Raw genomic sequence first — 26263 nt, 5'->3', positions numbered from 1 at the left:
CTACTGTGATTCAACAAATTATTAGCACTCCTAGAAACATGTTTTGAACATGTGTCTTTACATAGTGCCATACGTGCAGCACAAAGTGGTGAACACATTCCTTCACTGGAATAATCAGCATGATGATTTTTATCCTTTCTGATTAATATAAAACTTAATTTAACTTTAAAAATTCTTGGAAAGAATTAACAGAAGAATGTTAAAAGTAAACAAACAGGCCTCTATTTAGTAACTTATTTTCATAGGTTATAAAGAGAGTGAGAGAGCCAGCCCTGATGGCCTAGTTGTTAAAGTTGGGTTCCGGTGGCCCAGGTCCAGTTCCCGGGCGCAGAACCACACCACTCATCTGTCAGTAGCCACGCTGTGCCAGCAGCTCACACAGAAGAACTAGAAGGACGTACAACTGGAATATATAACTATGTATTGGGGCTTAGGGGAGGAAAAAAAAAGAGGAAGATTGGCAACAGATGTTAGCTCGGGGTGAATCTTTCCCAGCAAAAAAAAATAAAATAAAGAGTGTGAGAAGAAGTATAGGTGACAGACAAACCTAATAAACCAGACATAAAAGGAAGCCACTTGCCTTTCCCAGGTTAAGCTATAATTTAATTCCTTACAAAGTATAGGAAGGACAAGTATTTTGACTCCATCTTCTTGTAGTGAGTAATGTTACATAATACTACATATCAAAAAACATTTCTTTAGAGATAAAAGACACTCTTGAAACAGATCTACAGAACATAACACAAGAAGAAAATTTCCTTTTTAACCCAAAACATTCTTCTATATAAATCTAGGAATATACCAAAAGTTAATATCATCAGAAAAGTTCCACAGAAATGACAAACTATGAACAAAGTAATATATTTTTATGGTTTTGTAAAACATCAAAAAAGCCTACCAGAAATAAGGGAAGCAAGGTCATGTGAAGAGTCCTTTGCTAGTTTGCCCTCTACCCCTCAACAGGCTAAGTCACTTAGATACAGATATGGATAAAGGTAGTTTCATACAATGTCATTCTTCAGCCACTAGGTTTTCCAAGTTTGGGGTTTATAAGATCTATAAAACCACAGGGCTATGGGATATAAATAAAACTTGACTCTAAATTATCTTTTCCTCTCCCATCTCTGACATTCCCTAAAACTCTAGATCTTTTCTCTCAAATAATGAAAAGTTAGCACAAGCCTCATTCATACAGATTCACAGGACCTCACGGTCAATAAAAGAGATGCCATGAAACAATCAGTGTACTCCTGGGGGAATAGTCTCCAAATGGAAACAGTAAGTCACAAAAAGATGACCAACCTAAAAATGTTTTCTTAATTGAGAGAAAAAAGTCACCAGCTATTTCAGGAGTTAAAAGGCTACCTTTTATTGAACTGCATCTTGGAGAAACAGGCAGGCAGTAGAGACATTTTATGTGCATTACCTTTAGGAGGAAAATATGACTTGCTTTCAGCTTTGTGGGGCCAGTCTACGACGAGAGGTCCAAACCTGCGAAAGCTGGCAGTGATCTCATCTACAAAACAAAGAAGGAATCTTAGCAAAAGAGAAAAAAATACTGCAAACAGAATAGCATAAAACGTGTCTTTTTATGTAAAAAATGTTTTGAGAGCTACTTTCTAAAGCAAATTTACAGAAGTCAAACCTACTAAGTGAAATACCATTGTTTGGGGGGTACATTTGGTTATTCACTTTCAATCATGCAGAATGTATTTCTAACTATAATTCATTTCCCTTCACTGCCAATAAATTTGATATAAAGAATTTGGAAGAAAAAATCTGACATTAGCTAAGGTGACCTTTCTGCCAAGTAAAAAGGAGACTCTAAAAATAGGAATGTTCTGTTTTTAGAAAAAAGGCAAAAGTATTCAAAATATTTAATGTGTGCTTTTATTCATATGAAATGATCTCTAAGATTATTAATCTTAGATTATTATTTTTAATCTAAGTTTATTAATGTCTAAGATTATTTTAGAAATAGATATGATTCATTTGGTGAGGTGAAGGGGCAATAAGTAGGTAATTCTATTTGGTGATAAGAAAAAGTTAAAAGCCAACGGTCTCTTTTTCCCATATATACCTACTACACATGCTATAAAGAAAATGTTTCAAAAGTTACAGCTCAATAAATTTATCTTTTCCTTCTGACTTTTGACTCAGAGCAGGAGGTTATAACTTAGCTCCTACTAAGCCTTAAGTTGCCACTCCCTCAGCCATGATCAAAACTTTGTCTTAAAGAAAAATCCAATTGATCAATGAGATTAACACTAGTACAAGAATAGTTTGAAGGAAAATGAGACTCCAGCTGTGTACAACTTTCAAGCAGCAAGTCTAAAATAAAAATATTTTTAGAGACTATTCTTCCCTCATCACGAAAAAAAGAAAATTATAATAAATTAGAGAAATGTCATAGCTGGAATAATGCTGGCAAAACAATTCTGCTTTAACGATATTTTTTTGGTAAATCCAAAGCCTACTAGAACCAGAGACATTGTTTTTTCCCTTAAGTTAACTTTGTCACAATTTTATTTCATTCATACATCCAGCAAATATTTACTGACAACATACTATGTGCTGACCGACTGGCTTTAGGCACAAGTGAAAACTCACTTTTGGACTGTGAGTATCTCAAAAATATATTAAAAATTCTAATTATTCTTCATTCTTTTAAAGGCAAGGGAGGCTTTTCATTAATAGGTATCTACATTAAAATATTAGATGATATGTGTGATGGACATGAGCAAAAGTTCTGGAATCAGACTGGTCTTGAGTTCTAACTGTACTTTTAGCTACATGACCTGCGACAAATTGTTTCCATCTGATCCTCAGGTTCCTCATCTATAAAATGGAGTTGGTAAGATATGCCTTACCAACTATGGGTATGGAAAGCTATTGGGATTAAATGAGATAATATAATGTGAAGCATTTAGCACAATAATAGACTTACAGTAAGAGTTTCATAAATAGTAGCTCTCATTATTATTTTAAAATTTATCCTCAAATTAATAACTAGGAAATGGGAAGCTCTTGGGAGACTGCTATGTATGAACATGTATGAACAGCAGACTTGAAGTGCACAACCTAGGACTTCCTCATCCATCAAACAGTCTCACCTCGTGCACACTAAGACATGAATGTCCTAAAGCTGCCTTGGAGAGGAGAGGCAGAGCACAGAAAGAACAAACCTGACCTTTATAAAGTCATTAATGAATGCATAGTACCTTCATCAATATCAGGAGGAAGGCCTCCAACAAACACCTTTCTAGAGTAGCGTTCTACTCGTTCCCCATTTTGACAGCGAGTGGGAGAACTTAAGCCAGATGACAAGGACTGATCGCCATGACTGTCGTCCAGGAAGGCGTCTTCAAAGGGAAAGAGAGAAGATCGACCTGAAACAAATGTGGGAGTTTCTACAGTTAAAATGATTTTCCTGGACAAAAAATGCTTTATTAGAAGCCAAAGTAAAGAGTGAGGCATACAAAAAAATGTATCCTGAGCTGTGGCTTTTTGAATAAGCAACTACAGATTACCAGGTCTAGAAAAATTTATAAGATCATTTTTGTGTAAAGGTATGTACAGCACAGAAAAGATGAGATTGATACTGAGGAAGAAGCATCAAAATTTGCAGCTGTTTTTGTTGCTAAAAAATCACTACATTTTACTCATACAGTCCCTATCACCACTGCTAAAAATATTCAGCAGTTACTTTTCCTTTCCCCAGGCATTTCTTAAAATAAATGGAAAAGTTATCCTTATTCACAGATTTTTATTTGCTCTTTACGGTGACCTCAGAAGTTCAGTTCTAAAGATTAGCCCTGACAGTTGAGGGAATATTAAAGGGATGATAACTTCTCTGATAGCAGGACTAAAGATGACCAAGTTTTCCTTACCATTTCAAGCTATTCCAATTTGGAAATTAACATCTATGATAATAAAAGGTGGGGAAAGTAAATGAAAATATATAAATTAAGAGGTGGGAGTACACACGTAGATGTGGTTACCATATCTTTACCCTACTAATCTAGGCCATATTTTATATCACTCAAAAAATTATTTTCATAGTTAACTCTATAGCCAAATAAAGTTTGTAGAGCAAAGGCACCTACCCACTCCACACGACTATAAGATACTAGCAGTCAGAGTCTGTTAATAAATGTAACACAATAATGCCATCTGGTATTGCAAAATAAAGTCTAAGTTTAAAAACAAATATATTTCCTGTTTGAGTCACTGAGCTCCTGGTAAAACTTTCCTCTAGGTTCACTCTAAAAAATAACTGTCTTGAACACTCTAACTTTTGAAATAAAGAAAAATTCCCCTCCCAAATAAATTCACACAGTCTTCAAAAAAAGAACAGGGTCTTCTCCATTTAGTCTATATCCTGTCGATATTTCCCTGAAACCTAGGTTCTGCGTCACTACAGCCAACTCTCTAAAACAGAATATAAATAGCCTTTAGAAAAATACTGGACATTTATTTCTTTTACAAAAAAATAGTTACTAATATAACTCTGTTTATTTTATGAACAACCCAGGTGGTGTAAGAAAGGCACTGTTTTGATGTTGGGAGTTAATAAATAAAAGAACCAAAGAATTTTTTGTTCAGTTCTTCTCAGCTTAGCTACAAAGAAACAGAACAAAATTTGTCATCTCATGTCACCTAGGTTTTTTAGCCTGGCAGGAACAAACAATAGACAGTAAATTCTCATCCCTTGGTGTCTGTTTTGATCACTATGGGTAAAAGAAATACATCTGCAGCTCAACTATAGGCAAAATGAGCTTCCCAAACACATCCAGAGATGTTCCCCCACGGCCGTCAGATTTGCTTTTCATGTAGTCCAGGCTCAGTGAACTATGTGCCTACTCTGTGACAGGGACACACACAGATCAGCATTTCCCACAGAATGTTCCTACGCCCACCTCTTACTCTCAACACAAGTAACATGAGATGCTCAGAAAACAAAAGCTGGTGGGAGGGGAGGGAGAACTAAATAATTTTGGAAAATACTGCACACCTTACACCCTTTCCAGAGAGTCACAATCCGCATGAGGATACAAAAGTCTGGACAAAGTTCTTCAGCAAAGTAATCCTGGATTTAAGATAAAGGAAACTTTAACATACATAACTCAGTGGAAAACACTTGAAGAAATATTTTTCTACATTCCAGGAAGACCAAACAAGATAGTTATTTGGAAGTCTCTGCCAAACAAATCAGGTCTTGTGAGAGAGATAGGTACGTACATAATTATAAAATGGAGAGAGAAGTATTAAGAGAAGACTTTACAACAAGTGACACAACATAAGAGTACAATCTACTGTTCTATAGGAGATGGAGGGGAAAAAGACCTTGAACATGATTTCACAGGAGGGCAATTTTGAGCAGAATCTTGTGGGAGTTTCTAAGGTAAAGAACAAGAATCCACAGAGAAAGAACTTTCAAAACTGCTCTCGATCTTTTCCTCTAAACCTGCTCCTCTAGCATTCCCTGCAATCTTAATAAAAACGACTATTATCTACACCCAAGTCAATCCAGAAATCTAGGAGTCATCCTTGACATCTCCCTTTCTTTCATAGTCCACATCTAATCTCTTTCTCACTAAGTCCTACCAAAATTCAAGCTACAAAATAATTCTTCAATCCATTCAGTTCTCCCCATCTTCAGTCCTAACATCTTGGTCCAGATCACCATCATCTCTCCCCTGAACTCACAGTCTAATGAGTTTATACAACAGTCTGTTTAGTCTACTGATTCCCACCTTATACCCCTACAATGCTGTCTCCATAAAATAGCCAGTCACCATTTTCAAATATTAATCTGAACATATCCACACTCCTCACCCTTATTCTTAAAACCCCGCAATAACTTCCCATTTTGGATAAAGCCAAAAAAAAAAACTCACTGTAAACAGTAAGGCCTCTGCCTACCTCTCCTACATCATAGCTGCTGCCTCTTCCTGATTCACTAACTTTCAATCACACAGACCTCTTTTGAATTTCCTGATTATTCCTCTTTGCCTCAGGCCCTAAGGACAAGATGCTCCCCCTACCCAAAACAAACACCCTCTTCTCAACTCCCACTTTCCTAGTTAATTCCTACTAATTCTTCAGGTCTCAGCTGACAAGTCATTTCCTCAGGTGGAACTTTCCTGACCTTCTAGATTAAGTTAGATCCACTTTTCTATCCACTTATAGCACTTTTCCTAACGCTTTTCCCACTTACTATTACATTATCATATGTGTTTTTATTTGGTATCTCATTCCCCAACCCCATTAAACTGTAAGTTCTATTAGGACAGGGACCAATTTAATTTTGTTCACCACTATATCTTCATGTCCTAATAAGGGCACATAAAAGATATCCAATAAACGTTGAAAGTGAGGCAGCATCCAGAAAAGGAAAACAGTATGTACAAATACATGTGCTGTAAGCACATGCTGGAACACAATACACAAGTGTGGGAATAGCAAGAGATGGGACCACGTGCTAGAAAATTGAGACCTTTTCTATTGCTTCTATTTGTTCAAGCATTACATTCTATACTCTATATTACAAAAGCAGTAGGGAAATTTCCTGTTTTCCAAATTTACTATTTCATTCCAATATTAGCTTTTTGTGAACTACACTCACTCCCTGGAGACTCGGATATTCCCATCTAATTCATCTTCCATCCTGTCAGAATGACTTCTCTAAGATGCCGCTGACCATGTTATTCCTTCTACCGCAAATCCGACAATAGTTACCATCACCTCCACCAGCAATTTGCACCCAGGGAGAGGGTGGACAAGGTGAGAGTCTGAAGAAATCTCCAGATGAGAGATGAGGAAGTCTTGAACCAGAGCAGTGAAGAAAGAGAAGAAGCGGATGTTCAAGACATTCTGGTCAAAGAGAACTTTCCTTCTGCATGGCCAACACAACCACAGCTTCCCCAGAGTATTTTGGCAAAGAAAATAAAAGCAAGAGTTAATTGTAAAAATTTGTACTGTTTTAAAAATTGGTTATGGGTACTGAAGAAACTTTCCAAGGTTTTGAAATCAAGACTCTGTCTTATTATTAGTATTTAGAGTACCATAGACTTTAGCAATAAAGTTGCCCTTTGAAATGAAACTACTAAGCATTCACACATATGTGATATTTCTCTAACTGTAAGAACTAAGAATATAGGCCTCAGAGGCCAATCTCCAGATCTACTTAATCTGAATCTGTAGGGGTCAAACTTGAAAATCTGCACTTCTAACAAATTTCCCCAGTGATTCCTATGGTCAAGTTTAAGAACCACTGAAACAGAGATTATCTGTCTGTAGCAGGCAGCCACTGATATTGTGTGAAGTGTATGAAGCCTTGGGAAACATCTTAGTTCCATCAAGTTAAGGAAAGTATATCCTCAGGAATGGAATGTAAAATCTGTAATCTAATCAACCTTACCGTAACATGACTGCCTAAAGTGCTGATGGAACAAAAAGTCTACAGGAAGCATCTAAAAGATGGAAGTGTAGAGTAAGAACTTGTAGCATTTACCCAGCACAGACCAACAGGAGACAAGAGGATTTTATCATACTGTTGGGATTACTCCTCTGTGGGACAGAATGGTTCATTTGATGTTCCCATAGCCTAAAAACTATTTCCCTATTCTCTAATTATAAGCTCCTGAGGACTGTTCTATTAATTTAGTACCTTGCTATTGTGAAGAGGTGACCCTTGAACTAGCAGACAAATAATCAGCCACTGAAATTGTATTTCTGTTCCATCCATCCATCTCCATGATAAATTAAAACACTGGTATTCTAATTTGTCCAGTGGTCCCTTGCAAGGTTGGTATTCATACATTCATTTGGTTGGTATAAATCCATCCTCCCAAGACAAATTCTCCCTGGGAAGATGAGTAAAATTTTAGTCCCTGGACATGTGTTACTAGAAACTGAAACTTTAAGAGGCTGCACCCAAATTGTGTCCCATGAAAAGCCCTGCTTCACTAACTAGCATCTCTCTGACGGATTTCTTTTTTTTAATGAAAATACTCCCCAAGACCAAAATCTTTTACATAAGCCATGTTACTTACCAAAATTACATTCTTATGTACCTAGCATATAAATCTGCTTTAGAATCTCATAATACTTCCATATAAAATATTCATATTCAATATCTCAACAGAAGTAGGAGAAATGTTTCTCAACTGCTACAATTTGACTGTTTGGCTTTCTCTTCCACCAACGATCTGGTTTTCTGATATTTATTTTCAATTAATAACCAGAATGTAGTTTTTGGTCCCGTATTGGACAAATAATCTCTGAATGACTTAAAGCTAAAGGAGCCTTATAAGAACAGTGCCAACTAAGAAACCCACAAAGCACTAGTTAAGCACAGAAGGCTTGCCCAAGAAAACTCTTCCCCAGGAGGCTCCCTTTCCTGCAGCTTATGATGGGAAAACAAAAGCCCACTGGCCATGCTGGGCTGCCAAAGCTGCTGGGACCTCACCTCTGAACTCCCACCAATGCCTCTGCTGTCAATCCAGCAGTTCCAGGGCACTTCTGGCCCAGTACTTCCATTCCAAGCCTGACCTTTTCCATCTTAGTTTTGCAACTAGCTTAGAAATTAGTCACTATGGGGGTTTAAAAAAAAACGGATTATGAGGCATGACTCTCTTAAGAAAAACCTGCTTGGGAAGTCAAGATAGTCAGGCTTCAACTTAGGCTGTACTCTGTGACCTTGGACAAGACATTTCACTTACCAGAGTTTCATTTATGTAATGAGAGATTTGAACTAGTTGTAGGGTTTTCAACTAGTTGTAGGGCCAGCAGAATTCCTTCTATTACCCAAAAATCTTATAGAAAACCCTAATAAATAAATAAAAATACATCTTACTTGGCATTACTATCTCTTAGGCATCACAAATTTAATGTGTTTACAAATGAACTCTTGAAACTTACCTTAAGCTTATTTTTTTTCCAGTCTCATTTCAATACATGGCATCACAATTCACCCATCTGCTCAAGCTAGAACCTGAACGTCATTTGTGAGTCTTCCTCCTTATTTACTCTCCACATTCAATTCTTCAATCTAATGCCATTAAGGTGGGTTGATTCTACCCTCCAGAATATATCTTCCATTTATTCACTTCTTTCTACCTCCATTGCCATGACCCTATCCTAAAACACCATCATGTCTTGCCTAGACTACTAACATCATTTCAATCTAGACAACCCACTTCTCCTCACTCCACTCCAAACAGTAGCCAGAGTGCTCTTTTAAAACGCAAGTCCAATCACTTGACCCTGCTTTAAAACACTCATAGATTTCCTCCTGCACTTGGACCAAGTTCAAAATCCTGCTGAAGCCCAGCAAGATCAGATTTCCTTCCTTCTTCCAACCTCATCTTAATGCACCCTCCCCTCTCCCATCAAGCTCAGCCATTCTGGGCTCTACATACTTCCTCAAACACGCAAAGCCTTTTCTTGCCTCAAGCTACCCTCGCCTTTATTTTTTTATTTTTATTCTTTTAAATGCAGATTCTGACTCAGGAGGTCTAAGGAGGCCCAAGAGTCTGCATTTCTTTTTTTGTTTTTAAAGACTGGCACCTGAGCTAACATCTGTTGCCAATTTTCTTTTTTTTTTCTTCTTCTCCCTGAAGCACCCCCCCAGTACATAGTTGTATATTCCAGTTGTAGGTCCTTCTGGCTCTGCTATGTGGGACACCGCCTCAGCATGGCCTGACGAGCAGTGCTAGGTCTGCGCCCAGGATCCAGACCAACAAAACTCTGGGCTGCCAAAGTAGAGTGCACAAACTTAACCATTTGGCAACGGGGCCAGGCCCTACTCCCGCCTTTAATAACATCTTTGTTGAGATATAATTTACATATCACATAATTCATCCATTTAACCCATTAGCTGTCACTCCCCATTTTTCTCAAACCCTCTCAGCCCTAGGCAACCACTAGTCTACTTTCTGTCTCAATAGATTTGCCTATTCTGGACACTTCATAAAAGTGGAATCATACAATATGTGATCTTTTGTAACTGTCTTCTTCCACTTAGCATAATGTTTTCAAAGTCTATCAATGCTGTAGCATTTATCAGTACTTTGCCTTAAGCCTCTTACAATAGCTGTCTTATGATGTCTGGAATTTCCTTTAAAATATTCTAAGAGAAAAAAGGGATGGGATATATTAAACAAGATTGGCAAAATGTTGATAATCATTGAAGCTGAATGATAGGAATATCATTCATTAAACTACTCTATTTTTATATATGTTTGAAATTTTCCATAATAAAAAAATTTATTTAAAGACAGTTGTCTTTCCATCCTTTGGATTTCAGTTTAAACAATACTTGTTCAGAGAAAACCACCCTACTTTAGAGAGAACCTCCCATTTCTCCTGCCTAGCACTTATCACAAATTTTGAGTATAAAAATGTTTATTTCATTTATTTATTGTGAACACTCAGTAGTGAAACAGAACACATCTAGAATCTAGCACAGCTTCTAACCTACAGAAAGCACGTGAACACAATAAACGAAATTAGGGTGGACAGCTCATTATTTCTTAAGGCCTCTCCCAGAGCAACTTCTTGCAAAAGTGAAAAACTAGTGATCTTACTCCCCTCATCATCTGCTGTGGTCAAACTTTCCTATTACTATAAGTAGTAACATTTCATATACTATAATCATGAACACTCAGAAATTTCTTCAGCTATCCATGTTTCTTTTTGCGACTATTCATTCCTTTAGACAAGAAAGCTCACACAACTGGGTTTGAATTAAGAGGATGGCATGTTTGTACCATGGTCTCACTGACATAGCTGGTCTCTCCTCTCTTAGGCAGGCTTTTAGCAGAAAGATCCAACTCCAACTTGGTACACAAGTTTGTTTTATCGGATTTTTAGAACCTTTGTTATCAACTAAATCATCCATTAATGTCAACAGATTTTTTATGGATTAAATATACACAGAAGTACATTTTACAATAGTAACTCCAATCCAATAGTAACTCCAATAGTAAAGTAACTCTAATCATTCTTTGTATTTGCTCATTTACATTATTTAAAAGGATCTTTTATATTATCCTTGCTGTTCTTTAAGAAATTAAGTTAAACATCAAGAGGACTGGCACAACCAACATGTCTACTTATGGACAAAAGTCTCCCAGAGACCATAAAAACTCATGTGAAAAGAAACAACACAACATATATTTTAACCAGGTGTGCTGCTAACTGTGTAGGCAAATATCTCATATGACACTACCCATGATACTAGTTTCTAACAGGGGCTGCAGTTCTGTAGGAAAACACATATCAAAGGCTCTGAAAGCCAGAATACCCAGAAGGAAATGCTAAGATTCTCTGGTGTCATTTTGGTTCCACAGGGGTAATCAATATTTGTCTACTGGAAAACACCTCTAAAAAAAAAGTGGGTATCAATGGGAAATATAATTGGATATTTAAATACTTTATATACAATCAATATTCATTTTCAAATCCTATTTTTTCACATCTAATTCTTCTTCTTCCCTGCTACTATTGCTTCACCTACACCCCTGGAAGCACTTGGTTTGCCAAAGAGTCTAGCCTCCAATACTTGTTTCTCCATCTAAGCCTTCAACTGATGTCCAAGTCCTCTCCTGTTTTCATTACTTGTATCATGAAACCCTCTTTCTAAAGCCTGACATATCTGTGTCGAGGAGTCTTATCCTCTGTTTCAAAAGCCATTCATCAGGGCAGGACAGACCATCTCATTGCCAACTCTCCTCTCCAGCTGGCCCCCACTGCAAACGCTCAGAGACATATGCTTCAAGCAACCTGGTCATGCCAATCTCACCTTGAAGCTTCTTTCAAGTTGAGTCACATACCTGGAATGTCTTGCTTCCCACTCCTCTTCCATCACCCAAATAGATCCTGAAATTCTACCTATTCTAGGTTTATCAGGAGAGGTGAAAGATTCCACTGGCCTAAATCTTGCTAATAGACCTCAAAACTGTCACAGATAATTCCCCTTGCTTTCTATTCCTAAAATATTTACCAACGTGTATATCTAACGCATAGAATACGAGTTATAGCTAAAACTTAATCATAGGTAAAGTAACATACATCAGGAAGTTCACTTTTTATGCTTTTAAGGGAATGTCTAAATTTTGCTTGGAGGAAAGAAATCAAGCATTCATATAATCCCTGATCACACAAATAAATGAGCATGAGGAAGTCTGTCAGTTCGTCAAATTTATACTATGCAGTGTTGACCTAGATGAGTATATTTCAGGGAATGAGAGTGGATATGAGGTACACCTGCCCCATCCCACATGGCTATGTCACTAGATTTAAGGAAGATGACTTGTCTTTTTCAACTTTTGGAATAGAGGACTAAAATGAGAGCACAGAACAAAATTTTTCTGCCTGTTCTTTTCTCATTACAGAAAGTCAACATCAGTCTTTTAGTCCTCTCTCGCACATGCTCTCTGTCTCTCTCTGTCTCTCTCTCACACACACACACACAGACACACACAGAGACACATCTCATCTTCTTCATCTACAACTATCAAACCACAGACATAGAGAGCAAGGAACAAGTCATTCTAGGCAGTGTTTAGCTTGGCACTTGTTGCAAAGATGATCATGGCTTCTGAAAATGATTAAGTCAAAACTTAAAAATAGATAAAGGGAAGGTAACATGAAAATAGGAAGAATAATTATTTTTTCAGGAGTTTAGAAACTGTGAGTGATATTATATTCTTGATGTTTACTATTTAATATACTACAATTTGTAAAAATAAAATAACTTTTTAAAAAATATGATGCCAAACTCTGGCCTGCATAGATGTGGAATGTTACATAAAAACAATCCTCATCAACAAGCATGTAATAAGTACTAAATACATGTAGGTCACAGTGTTAGGCACAAGAGACAACTTTCCTCAAAGAACTTATATTCACTTGAAGAATCAGGTCATACAGAAAAGACAGGAAGAATGTAAGACAGTCTAAGCAGAGGAAAACACTGCCTGCAAGGCCACTGGGCAAGGCTTCCTAGAAGATGCAAGGCTTGAATCAGGCCTAAATGCATGAACTAAGGACAGGCCTTAGATAAGTAAATGACAGGAGGGGTGGATAGTACTTGCATTGGCCAGAGAGTGGAAAAGCACAGAGATTGGTCAGGGGAAGGTGAGGTGGGAAAAATGGAGATGATGAGGCTGGTGAAACAAGAGATGCCAGAAGATGGGAATCCTGAATAGAGGAGGGTGACATGGACAAAGAGGTGTTTCAGAAAGATGAAACAACCGAAATGGAAAGGGAGGGATGAGGCCTGAGAAACTAGAGGGAACATAGTGACAAGATCTGGTGACTGATCAGTGCATAAGAAGAGGAGAGGACAGCCCTATTGTCTACCCTCCAGATGGTGTCCATTTTCCATGTAAAATGGTCCATTCCCTATTTCTTCCTGAGAGTGGTCAATTTTCTAGCAACATGAGAAAAAAATATATGGTACAAAATGATTTCTAGGAATATTATTTTCTACACTTTAAATTTAAAAATAAGAAATGTTAAAAAATGTTAAATGGTATTTATGGAAACATGGTTTAAAAATAATCAACTACACAAATGTTTTTCTTCACCATGAAAACAAAACTGACTATACGATTCAACCATGAAAGAAAGTTTCAATGGTAACTCAAATATATATTAGGTTCACATTTGCTGTGGAATAAATAATAAAATACTGTGAATTTAATATTATTATCTTCTTTTCAGAACTTAACTACAAAGTCTGAGACAGCCTGATGAACACTGAACATCACCCAGTAAGCAGCCAAAAGACGAAGGTTCCAGACTTGACTCTGACTTCTAACTTGAGATCACACAGTAAATAAATTACTTCATCTCTCCCAGCTTCTGCAAATGAACACCAAAGCAACTTACATTTGTAGAATGCTTTTGGTTTTCCTCTCTCTTTATACTACAACTTCACTAACACTCTTGAAGTTGGACAAGATTGATTTTATTACCTCATAATTTACAGATGAGGATACCAGACATAAGTGATAAAGCAGTGATTACAATCTAGGTCTTTGGCTCTAAATCTCATATTCTTTCTGCTACATTAGGCTTATCCTACCTACTTCATAAAATTATTTGAACAAATCATAGATATGGAAATGCTTTAGAAAGGTTACAGCATTACACAAATGAAAGCAATATTATTTTGTTTGAGTGTGACCAGGAAAGAATGCAAGTTTTATGGGGCCTAGAGTCTACACAAGTTGGGGATCCCTCTTTAAAAAAAAGAATACAAAAATAAGGTAAAGATTTTGGAGGGGGCCCATGAAAGTGAGGGTCCCTGAAACTTAAGCTTCATTTAGCTTCAAGGTAAATCTGCCTCCGGATGTAAAACAAAAAATTCACCAGTCAACCTACTAAGATCAAGAATTGCCCTCTAAAACCTAAATTCTACCTTCTAAGGAGTATGAAAAGAACAGTGGATACAAGACAAAAAAACATGTATGCTTGGCCTTTATTCTGTCAAGATCATTTGCAATAAACCATATAACAAAAATTTCCAGGTAGAAAGTCTTTGCTATGTCTTTATTAGGATTAGAAGAACAAATTACCAACTAACAACAAAAAATAATTATAATGAAAGTGATAAGAGAATTATTTTGCTAAAATAATTAAGCTAGAACATCATACCATACAATAATTATTGTTTTACATACACACAAGTATAAACACACACACACTCGTATTTACTCACAATTTGGCAAGCAAAAGATCTCATTAAAAAAATTTACCTCGTCTCCGCCCATAGCTCCTGGCTGCATGTAAACACAGAAGAAAACCATGGGTATTTGTATCAAAATGGTGAATTTAAAAATAAAAAAATATTCACACAAACCTTTTCTATGTATTCTCAGAATTAATTAATCTGGAGATACTGTTCAACTTGACTGCAGACATATATAAAAAAAACTTTTACGAAGCACAAGTTAAATCACAATCTTAAAGAGAAATTCAACTGGACGTGGCAGCCACTGGAAAAGATACAATGGGTGCTTAAGTTTCACAAGTCTTATAAGGATTTATATCGTGGCCCATTATCTATATCATATATAGAGAAATAGAGTTATTTTAAAATTTTTTCAGATTTTTACATCTTCATTTGTACTATATATTACCATCAGACATTAATTTAAAGAAAAAACCATTCATTCTAAATAACTAAAAACTGTAGTGGGTGGTGGTCATTCTGAGTTTCTCCTCACACACACACACATACATGCACACACACTTCATAAATACAGTCCCTGAAAATTGTATAGATATTTTATACACAATTAACTCTTGCTTTAGAGAATGTGTTTCTGTAAAATTTTCAGTGAAGTTTCTCTTAGTCTCCCCATTTACTTTCCATAGTATCACAGATAGGGAGAAAACATATCTTTTTCATCTAGAAAGTGAACTGAAAAAGTAGTAAGGGATTAAGGTACTTGGTACATCCCAAGCCATGCTGAAGAATAGAGTGCATTGAACATTTTCTTCCCCTTCAAAACTCAAGGCCCACAGAATGCATTGTTACAGTGTTTAATAGAGCCAGACTGTGGTATCATACATATATTGCTAGGAGATCCTGTCATCTAAAATGATTTTCAAAGTGGAAAGTTTTTCAAATTTGAAACCTCAAGTTCTATAAAAATAAATGAGAACTGTAACTCATTTTTTAAAGCATAAAACGTCATAATAAAAGATAATTTGGGGTTACATTTACAGTATAAGGTAGTACTAAAGAACACTACTTCTCTCCTAGGAAAAGAACTCAGACTTTTCAGGTGGAAAGTTGAACTACCAGTTGGCCAATCTCATCATCTACTAGTTCCCACTTTTCTTCAGATATCATACTCACCCTTGCCACACAACTTTGGCTTCTTCACTTTCCCTTTACACAAATATTAAAAAGGATTATCCAATTCAAGTTCTACTTGCTCCCTAGCTCCTTCCATCACTATAATTCTCAATGAAAAACATCTCTTCTGAATTTACAAAGCAATTACTATTTAATCACTTACAAAGGGAATGAATCTCAAAAAAAAAAAATTTAAGGAACTTTTGCACTTTTCATTATGTGGAACCTGGAATTCATCTCCCCACAGAATGTATAATAAATGGTAGCTTCCTAGCGTGGCCTCCCAAAAAGTCTACTTCATTTATAATAATATAGGTGAATCAATACTCATAGACAACATTTACAAAGAGATTAAATAGGTTTTGACATCCTACACTTATTTCTTTGTTCCTTCCCTCATCCCCAATGATGTCATGCTGCCCAACACCCTAACTGCAAAACCTCTATTTAGGGAGGAAATAAAACATTCTGTATTTCAAAATTATTCATTTCTCTTCCAAACAACAAATTCCCATTCTTTCATTATTGATTTCTGGCCAGATACTCAATGCAAAAGAATCTGATTACAATACTAGGTACAAATGACTCATCAGACCTTAACACCCCTAAAGGATAAATGAGAATGGTGTTCACTCAAGTCTTCAAATGCTAAATATTCAGGTAATAAAGAACATGAAGTGAATAGATGCAGACAGGCTTGGGGGTAGAGTAGAGCATCCTGAATTGGGGAGAGGGGGAAGAGTTGCAAAAGACATACTTGGGAGCTTTGGGATTTTTTTAAAAGATTCTATCCTGGGGCTGGCTCCATGGCCAAGTGGTTAAGTTCACACGCTCCCCTGCAGGCGGCACAGTGTTTCATTGGTTCGAATCCTGGGCACGGACATGGCACTGCTCATCAGGCCACGATGAGGTGGCGTCCCACATGCCACAACTACAAGGACCCACAACTAAAATATACAACTATGTACTGGCGGGCTTTGGGGAGAAAAAGGAAAAAAATAAAATCTTTAAAAAAATAAGATTCTATCCTATCTATTTTTTTATTTAGCTGAAGAAGATTTGCCCTGAGCTAACATCTGTTGCCAATCTTCCTCTTTTGTATGTGAGCCACCACCACAGCATGGCCACTAACAAGTGGTATAGGTCTGCACCCAGGAACTGAACCCAGGCCACTGAGGCAGAGTGCACCAAACTTAACCACTAGGCCACCAGGGATGGCCCATACCTGCAAGTTTTAATCAAAGTTCAGTTCATGATTTTTATTGATTCTTCTCTTTTTCTCTAATCAAAGACAGTAAATTGGTTCATGTCAGCCTGGGAATTCTGACATCATGGAGGCAAGATGGCATATGGAAGAGGCAGCCAATTTAAAGAAGTGATCTGAGATGCTTCAATTTGCTTTCATCATTCATTGTGGCATTTAATTATGTGCTACCTTGGTCCTAATTTCAGTATTTTATCTATAATCTCTATAGTGATTATTATTATAGCAGCTAAAACTTAATGGTATTTACTATGCACCCAGAACAGTTCAAAATGTTTTACATGTATTAATATCATTTAATACATCACAACGTTATGATGTAAGTATTCTTACTAGCCTCTCCTTACAGATGAGGAAAATGGGGCACAGAATTAAATATCTTTTCTAAAAATCACACAGCCAGGAAGTGGTGGACTTGGAATATAAATCTAAGCACTCTGGATCCAGAGTGCACACTTTCAACCACTTCACCATACTGTTAAATTTCTAGGGGGCAAGGTCTACATTTTGTACTTTTTTTAATATCCTCTAATGCACCTGGCAGAATGCTCTGTGCCAAGCTGGTATTCAACAAATATGGCTTGTTAGCTGAGTGCACAATCAAGGGAGGGAGTAATACACGCCTTGATGGGCTTTCGAATGTAGGTCAACTCTGTTGGTGATTAAAAATTTGCTCATATGATGGCCATTTGCAAATAGACTAATTAGAGTCAAACTCTTCCCTAAGGGAGAAGTAATGAAATGAACACCAAGGAGAGAAATTTTGGAGCACAAAAGTAGTGCTTTCCCCTGAGAACAAACAGGACTTTTAAACAAGAAAGAATATTGAATATATAAACTATATGAGATAGCACAAAATGACCCCACATAGAAAAAAAAAAAAGAGAGAGAGAGTAATGTAACTAATTCCATCTATATACTATATTCTATGCTAGTATAAATTCATACCAGATATAACATACCAGATGTGATATACTTTCAAAGTCCTATCTACTTCCTCCAAGAACTTTAATACTTGATTCTCAATCATCATCATCACAGATAAAATTATTTTACCATTTTATAAGCACTAAACAATTTTAGGCCTCAAAAAAATTACATTTAATTTGTAGAAGTCAAGGTCGTGGTACGCTTGGCTAGGGGTATTAACAGGAAGGGAACCTGAGAGGGTTCTGGGTGTTGATAATATTTTGGTCTTGATCTAGGAACTGGTTATATGGTTGTGTTCAACTTGTGATAATACATGAAGCTATACGTTTATAACCTGTGCATTGTTTGGTATGTATATTATTCTTTAATAAAAAACAAAACATTACAAATATTGTAGATTGGTTCACAGGATAAAAGGTTACAAGATTAATGTAGAAAATCCAAAATGCTAACATTTTTTGTAGTCTTTAAATCATAAACCAGAATATTCCAAAATTTTAAAAAACTAGACTTTCAATCCATCAGAATAAATAGAAAAAGGCACATGAACTTTGTAGTGGGATATGCCGAATTTATTCTGAAAATAAGTTTACATGATGAATGACTAGCACATTGTGAATGGCACTCTCATGTTAATGGTATGACTTTGTTAGGCATATGAGGAAACACAATAAAATGGATCATCTGTTACTCCTTATGACTTGGCCTGCACTCAGTTTTAAACAGTTGCACTCATACATGTGATTCCCCAAGGGCATGTTATGATCTGATTTTAAAATCTAAACTAATTCTTCAACTACATGGATTCATCCAAATTCGCTGAAATTTCCCTAAGCAAAGTAACATCATATACAGATTCCACCACAGAGGCTCAAAAATGAGAGAGAGAGAGAGAGAGATTGATCTCCATTCTATTGTGTATCAAAGTAGCATGCACCATTTCAGAAACTTTAAGCAGAGTCCCTGAGGTGCTATACTCATGAAAAACAAATGAACAGGATACAGCGACCTTAGGATAACATTTTACTCACTGGCTTGGAAATATCTGTCAAGACTGTTAAAGTCAACTGTAACAACAAACTGTTAATTACTTTCCTTGCAATAAAATCAGTTTCTTAAAACCCCCTGCAAACACTTTTTAAATATCATTTCAGCAGGCAAAATTAAATTCTATTCGAACATCTAATGGTTCCTTTCAGCTTCCATCTAAGTATTAGTCACGTGAAAAATTCCAACTAAGATGGGTTAAAATCTTAAAGTTAGTACAAAAATGTCCCCTTTTCCCTAATTAGACTGTAAATTCCCAAAGAGGAGAAGTGATGAAGTTTGTCCCATAAATTCTCCTCTTCTATCTTTTTCTTCATAATGTCAGGTAAAATAGTTTTAGCCCAGTGAGTCTCAATTCTGGCAAATTATAATTGAAAGGATCAATTTCTCCATAAACAATATGAACTTAGCAGGTAAAAATGATCCTTGAAGGGATGGGATACATTTTCATATGCTACATTCACATAAAGTATTTGGACATTTTAAAATCCCTTCTTCCTACCCTTCTCTCTTTGACTCTTACCCATTTTTCTCAGGAAAATCTTTTTTTCCATTCCATTTGCAAGCCTAAAAAGTAACACTAATAACTGACAAGCATACTACTACTGTTACTGACATACTTTATAAAGGAGAAGAAATATCATAAAGGAAAATATAATAACCTACTGATAATTTGCCATGCTCCAGGAACTCTATGCTAAATGCTTAACATGTCTATTCTAATTCCCAAAGTAACTATCATAATATATGTTCCCAGATGGGCAAACTGAGGTGCAGAGAGAATGACCAGCCTCAGGTTGTTCAGCTACTGAATACCAGAGCTGGGACTGAATCTAGGTCCACACTGGCTCTAAAGCATTTATTCTTTTTTCTTTTAAGTTGAAGTATTACTTAAATTCGATAAAACATCCACTGTAAGTATACAGTTTGATCAATTTTGGCAATCATATACAGTCGTGTAACGACTACCATCATAATCAAGATATAAAACAGTTTATCTCCCTAAAAAATTTCCTTATGCCCATTTGCTATTGGTCCCATCCCCCAACTCATGGTCCCTGGCAACCATTAATTTGCCTTCTGTACCACAGTTTGGTTTGCCCTTTCTACAACTTCTTATTAATGGAATCAATGTGTTTGATTTCCTTTACTTAGTATGTTTTTGAGATTTATCCATGTCGCATGTGCTAATATTTCATTTCTCTTTATTGCTGAGTAGTATTCTATAATATGGAAATACCACAATTTATCCATTCACCAGTTGTTATGGACTGAGACATGTCCCCCTAACATTCATGGGTTGAAGCCCTAACCCCCAATGTGACTGTACTTGAAGACAGGGTCTTTAAAGAGGTAATTAAAGTTAAATGAGGTCATAAGGGTAATCCAATAAGACCCGTGTCCTTATAAGAAAAGGAGATAATCAATCAGGAATGCCCTGGGGCTGGCCCTGTGGCACAGCGGTTAAGTTCGCATGTTCTGCTTCTCGGTGGCCCAGGGTTCACTGGTTCAGATCCTGGGCGCGGACATGGCACCGTTTGGCAAAGCCATGCTGTGGTAGGCGTCCCACGTATAAAGTAGAGGAAGATGGGCACGATGTTAGCTCATGGCCAGGCTTCCTCAGCAAAAAAGAGGAGGATTGGCAGTAGTTAGCTCAGGGCTAATCTGCCTCAAAAAAAACGGAATGCGCATGCACAGAGAAAAGGCCATGTGAGGTCAGAGCAAGAAGGCAGCCATCTGCCAGCAAAGGAGAGAGGCTTCCGGAGAAACCAACGCTGCTAGCAGTTTGATCTTGGACTTCCAGCCTCTAGAACTGTGAGATAATAAATTTCTGTTGTTCAAGCATCTAGTCTATGATATTTTGTTGTGGCAGCCCTAGTAGAGTAATACACCAGTCAATGGACATTTGAAAAGCCCTCACTCTTAACCACCAAGATTGAAGAGCCAGTATTTCAAACCTACAAAGTCCTTGAAAGTACCCAGAAATTGCATTTAGAATTTCCACAAACTTCATCATCCTCTAAATGTTTGCTTTTAGCAGCATATTCCAAGATTAATAGAAAGGAACTTATCCAAATTTTCCTTTTTGCTTTATTTCATTGTTACTACCATAGTACTATTGTTTTCTATTAATCACCACACTTAAAGCTGTTATTTTATGAATTAAAATCAGTATTTGTAATAGGAATTTGTGTAGATTGGTCAGAGAATCTAATTGTCATCAATAACATATGAATCTGTACCCTGCATTCTAAATAACTGAACTTTTGCAACATTCTGCTTTATTGCTTACAAAATCTTACAGAAAACCTATAGATCTTTAATCAATCTCCCAAACAAAACAGGAATTACTTCTGTGACCAACACAAAGATGTTCTATCCAGTTTTGCTAGAACACCTTAATCGAGAGTTAAGGTGAAGAGTAAGGAGGCTCACTTCAGCCTCTTCAGTTGTTTTATTCAAACTTTTTTCTAAGCAGCAGAACACTTTCTCCTCCAACAAATATGAGGTATTTGTTCCCTAGACAGAACAAGGCTGTTCAAGTTGAAGCAGCACAGGGACACAAAGCCCACCTGTCAGGTATCCTTCCTCCATAGTGGCCCTTGAAGTATGTTCTTGGCTGCTGGGGTTCCACAGAACATGACTGGAAAATCTATACTCCATGGTAGGACCATTCTTACTTATTAGAAAGTTCTTTCTTATACTTGCTTCTCTATTATCTTTAACCATGGACCCCAGCCTAATCCCACTTTTATTTGAGGGTCATTATTTTATTTCCTTTTGGTTTTCTCTTTCCTACAGTGAAGACATATTTACCTATCCTTTATAAAAAATGGTTTTCCATACCCCATATCATCCTGAACATTCTCCTTTGGATAAACCTAATTTTCCAGTAAGACAACACTTGACTGTCCAAACCTCTCATGAGAATATCCAAGGCCCTTCACCATCTGAGCCCTAATCACCTTACAGATCCTCATTCCCACTGTTCCACACATCAGACCCAGATATCCCAGTCACAACAATTTAACCCACTCTCCCAATAGTACTATTATGATATAAGCACCTATCTGGTCAGCATAAGAATTTAGATACCCACATGTCTTGATCTATTCTTCTCTGCTCCCTCAGAAACCCCTAACCCCCTTGTCCATTTCCACTTACTATTATTTTCCCCATCTTGTCCCAAACGTAAGTTCAAGGTTTCATTATACCATCCTGCAGTGTCCACGCATACCTAGTATTAAGTTACATTCTAAACTACATTTACCTTATAGGTTACTGACAGAACATCTCAATATGTGACACGTTATCAAAGTAATCACTTCAGAATTTCTAGGTCCATGTCCTAAATTGCTCATTAAAACAGAAAAAAGTCATTCAAAATGTGTACATCTGATAAGATTTCTCTGGAAACAAACCTAGGTAAAGAATCTCTGCCCTATACTGCTATCACTGGTTCGAAAGAGTGGGCGCTCATATCCATTTACAGCAGGTGATGTCCAGGCATCCTCACACCTGTGGCCTAACAACGTTCCACTGAGAGTAACTAATTGCCATCTTGCTTTTATTTCAGTAGCACATTGCTAAATGACATGATAACTGCCCCCCTAAAAAAGCAAAAAATCAAGAGAAGTTGAGGATTCTAATCACATAACAGGGTATTTTATACTTTACACAGACAAAATCTGTCCAAAGCAGGTCTGAAATTGCCTACAACAGAGGTATGCATCCAAATATCTGGCATATGTTCTTAACAAAGCATTTTCTCTGAACCACTATGCCAAAATCTCATGAGGTCTCTCTTCAAACTTTATATAAATACTAAATTTCTGGACTGTTCAGGACAGCCAAAACTTGCTAATCCTACGTTTATTTCTAAACCCCAAAATAATGCAGGGAATTATATAGAGAAAAGAGAGGGTGAATAAAATGGGTGCTAGTATGCTCAGGAGCCTAAGCAGCATCAAAAGCCGGGCCCCCTGGTCAATGCTCCTTGTCTCCTTCCTATCAACAAGGCTCCTCTTACGTGGGAAGGAGGGTTCCTTCATGGAAGAAAATTATAGAAAGGAATTGACCTGAGAATTTGGGAAGAGCTCCAGCAACATAGAGAGCTGTTCATTCCCCTCACCTCTGCCCTGACCTCTTAAAGACAGCTTCTTCTTCTGACCTGGACTTGGGAAAACATGAAGGGACAATAAAAGCAGGCCAAGCCTTGAAGGAAAAGAAAGAACAGGAGGGAATGCACAGCATGGACCTTAAACTACTTGATTCCTTCACACTCAGATAAAGATAAGACATTGGCAAAAGGTGGGATAGCAGTGGATCTCTCTAGAGGTAACTACTTCTAATTCTCGTCTTTTCTATCCATCCCTCGCCCACCAACAACAACCAGATTTCATCCTAGACCAATTAAATTACAGTCTCTGGTGTGGGGATCATAGGTATTTTCTATTTTGGTTCCCATTTTGATTGTATAGCCAGGATTAAGAATTACTGCTGGAGGCGGCCCAGTGTAGTGGTTAAGTTCATGCACTCCATTTCAGCAGCCTGGGGTTTGTGGGTTTGGATCCCAGGCACAGAACTACACCCTGTTCATTAAGCCATGCTGTGGCAGCATCCACATACAAAATAGAGGAAGAGTGGCAAAGATGTTAGCTCAGTGACAATCTTCCTCAAACAAAAAGAGGAAGACTGGCAACAGATGTTAGCTCAGGGCCAATCCCTACCCCCTCACGCTTCCCCCCAAAAAAGAATTACTGCTAACTCAAAAGGGAAAAAACAGGGAGGAGGGGTAGAAGAGTAAGGGAGCAGAGATAAGCATTTGTTAGGTGTGTGCATCTTGGCAGGTTTGGTAATAGGAGCACTGCACACTTAACCTCACCATTTATTAAAAAGGGGTTAATATGTCCATTTAAAATTAAAAACACAGATAACTTGCCCAAGTTACATAGCAAATAAGTGATATATCCAGGATTAAAACCCAGATCTGTTTGGCCCCTCCAAAACGGCATTATTTCCACTATGTTAGGCTGAAAAAGAAAAAAAAAACTTTAGTCAGATAACAAAGGTATATCTGTGTGGATGGTAGCAACAAAAAAGAAGGCAAAGCTTCACCTACTTAACTTTACCTGGAGATCATCTGCAAACCACGTCTTTGTTCAAGTCTCCGACTTCCAATCTGCATATACCAGAGGCCTGAGTAGAAGTATGGTTAGAATTGCTGCCACTAACAAGGAAGACTATGTTCTGAAACTAAAACTGATCATTTTTGGAAGTACACTAATTCTCTACAATCAATAAAGAATTATGTAGCAAACTGTTACTTAAGGAGCTAAATGAAATCTGAGTGATCTTTTTGGGAAAACCCAGAAGAGTAGCAATCATACTGGATTAAGGGACTGGTTGGCAGAATAATCTGTGTGGCTAAGCCATACATGGCTATTTGCCGGCTGTATGACACCAGCAAGTTCGTTCAGCTTTTTTCGACAATGAAGACACTGCCATGCTTTAAACAAGGTTGCAATAAAGATGAAATGAATGACCATCATTCTCAACTTTTCTATCAAGGTGCCCCAATAGCAGAGGGAAATGAATCACAGAGCATTCTTAAAACTTGAAGTCTAGAAAACCCTTTGAAGTCTCCAGCTTTATCTTAAAAACCACATTTTAGTTTCATTTACTAGTCTACCACATAGCCATGCTTCGTTTGGATAAGAAAATAATCCTGGGCTGCTCAAGGAAAGTGGGTTTTGACTATGTCCTAGCAAACTGTTATAAGCATTATCAAGGCACAGAGGTCTGTGAAAGCAGTTTGTAAACTGTTAATTGCTAGATCCATGTATGTTATTACCATCTTCCAAAAGGAAGAGTTAAGATAAATCTTTAGGAAGGAATTAAGGTGGATTAGCTATTCTCTAAAGCTGTTACACTCTGCTTTTCACCATCTGTCTGAGATAATCCTTCTTCTGGTCTCCCATTTGAGTACGTACTCAATGGGCCAGGCATTGCACTTGAAGCAGTGAACAGTTGTGAATAAAAGCTAGTCTCTGCCCTCTTGAAGAATACATATTGAAGAGAAACATCAACATTAAATCATAAGTGTGGTGAGTGGTAAAATGGGAAGTCCAGGTTCTATCACCTACACAAGGAGAAAAAGCAAACTGGGAAGTTCATAGAGAAAAGTAGGTAACTTCCAAATTTTCTGCATCTTTTTTTTCTTTTTTCTTCTTCTTCTTTTTTTTTTTTTTGCTGAGAAAGATTAGCTCTAAGGTAACATCTGTGCCAATCTTCCTCCACTTCACATGTGGGTTGCTGCCACAACATGGCTGACAAGTGGTGTAGGTCTGTGCCTGGGATCTGTACCCAGGAACTTGGGCCGCCAAAGCAGAGCACACCAAACCAACTTAAACACTATGCCATGGGGCTGACCCCTCCTGTATCTTTTTTATTAGGTTGGAAGCACCCAATTCCTGGCACTTTAGACATATTCACCCACACAAGGAACTTCTTCCAAACTCCAATAAAGTAAGTCAAGAATATTTCAGACTTCACTTATTTACAATGTCAAACCACGTAGACCAGGTTTATTACTCTATTTTTCAGGAAAATAGAATTTATTAAGCATTCAGCACATAAACAAGGTGACAAGTAATATTTTTTCAATGATTTTCCCAAAGACACTGAATTTGTGTGTTTGTCTCAGCAGAAAAATAATACAACCACTCCTAACAATTAATTAAGTGTTGAAAGCAAAGGTTATCACCCTCAACCTGGAGGCAGAAGGTTCTGTTCCTGGCTCCATCGTGCCACCCTAGCCAATTCCTACAGTTTCTTGAACCCCAGCTTCCCCACCTGTAAAATGAGAAGGTCAAAACAAAACAGAATAATAATGCCCTTAGGTCCCCTACCACATTCATGTACAGCATCCATCCAAAACAGTTTGAAACTTGACTACTTAAAAGTTATAGAACATTACATATCCTCCTAACTACTATTTTTCATTTTTAATTAGCTATCATTTACAATCTATTCATACCACAATTGTATATTAATTTTACTTCTAAATCTGTTCAGATAGAAACAGCAGCACTGGATCTTGTCTTCTAAAAGTTTAAAATACTCAAAGACAATGTCTTTAA

At 37.1% G+C, this 26263-nt stretch overlaps 1 protein-coding gene across 24 annotated transcripts in view; it reads right to left on the bottom strand.

The window, feature by feature from the left end:
* Positions 1–26263, bottom strand: part of CPEB3 (cytoplasmic polyadenylation element binding protein 3) — a 222420-nt gene that overhangs the window by 108764 nt on the left and 87393 nt on the right. For 15 of the 24 annotated variants that reach the window (XM_070610223.1, XM_070610286.1, XM_070610349.1 and 12 more), the window contains exons 5-6: positions 3222–3389; positions 1427–1516 (exon numbers count right to left, since the gene is read on the bottom strand). In XM_070610223.1, the coding sequence (XP_070466324.1) occupies positions 1427–1516; positions 3222–3389 (258 nt within the window). Of the gene's footprint in view, positions 1–1426; positions 1517–3221; positions 3390–14771; positions 14796–26263 lie in introns of all 24 variants that reach the window. The other 9 variants (XM_070610193.1, XM_070610324.1, XM_070610267.1 and 6 more) reach the window with 1 other exon arrangement.

This window comes from Equus przewalskii, chromosome 1 (genome assembly GCF_037783145.1).
Source record: "Equus przewalskii isolate Varuska chromosome 1, EquPr2, whole genome shotgun sequence".
NCBI classification, from domain to species: Eukaryota; Metazoa; Chordata; class Mammalia; order Perissodactyla; family Equidae; genus Equus; species Equus przewalskii.
The sequence above is the reverse complement of the archived record's forward strand: the minus strand, read 5'-3'. Positions and strand labels throughout refer to the sequence as shown.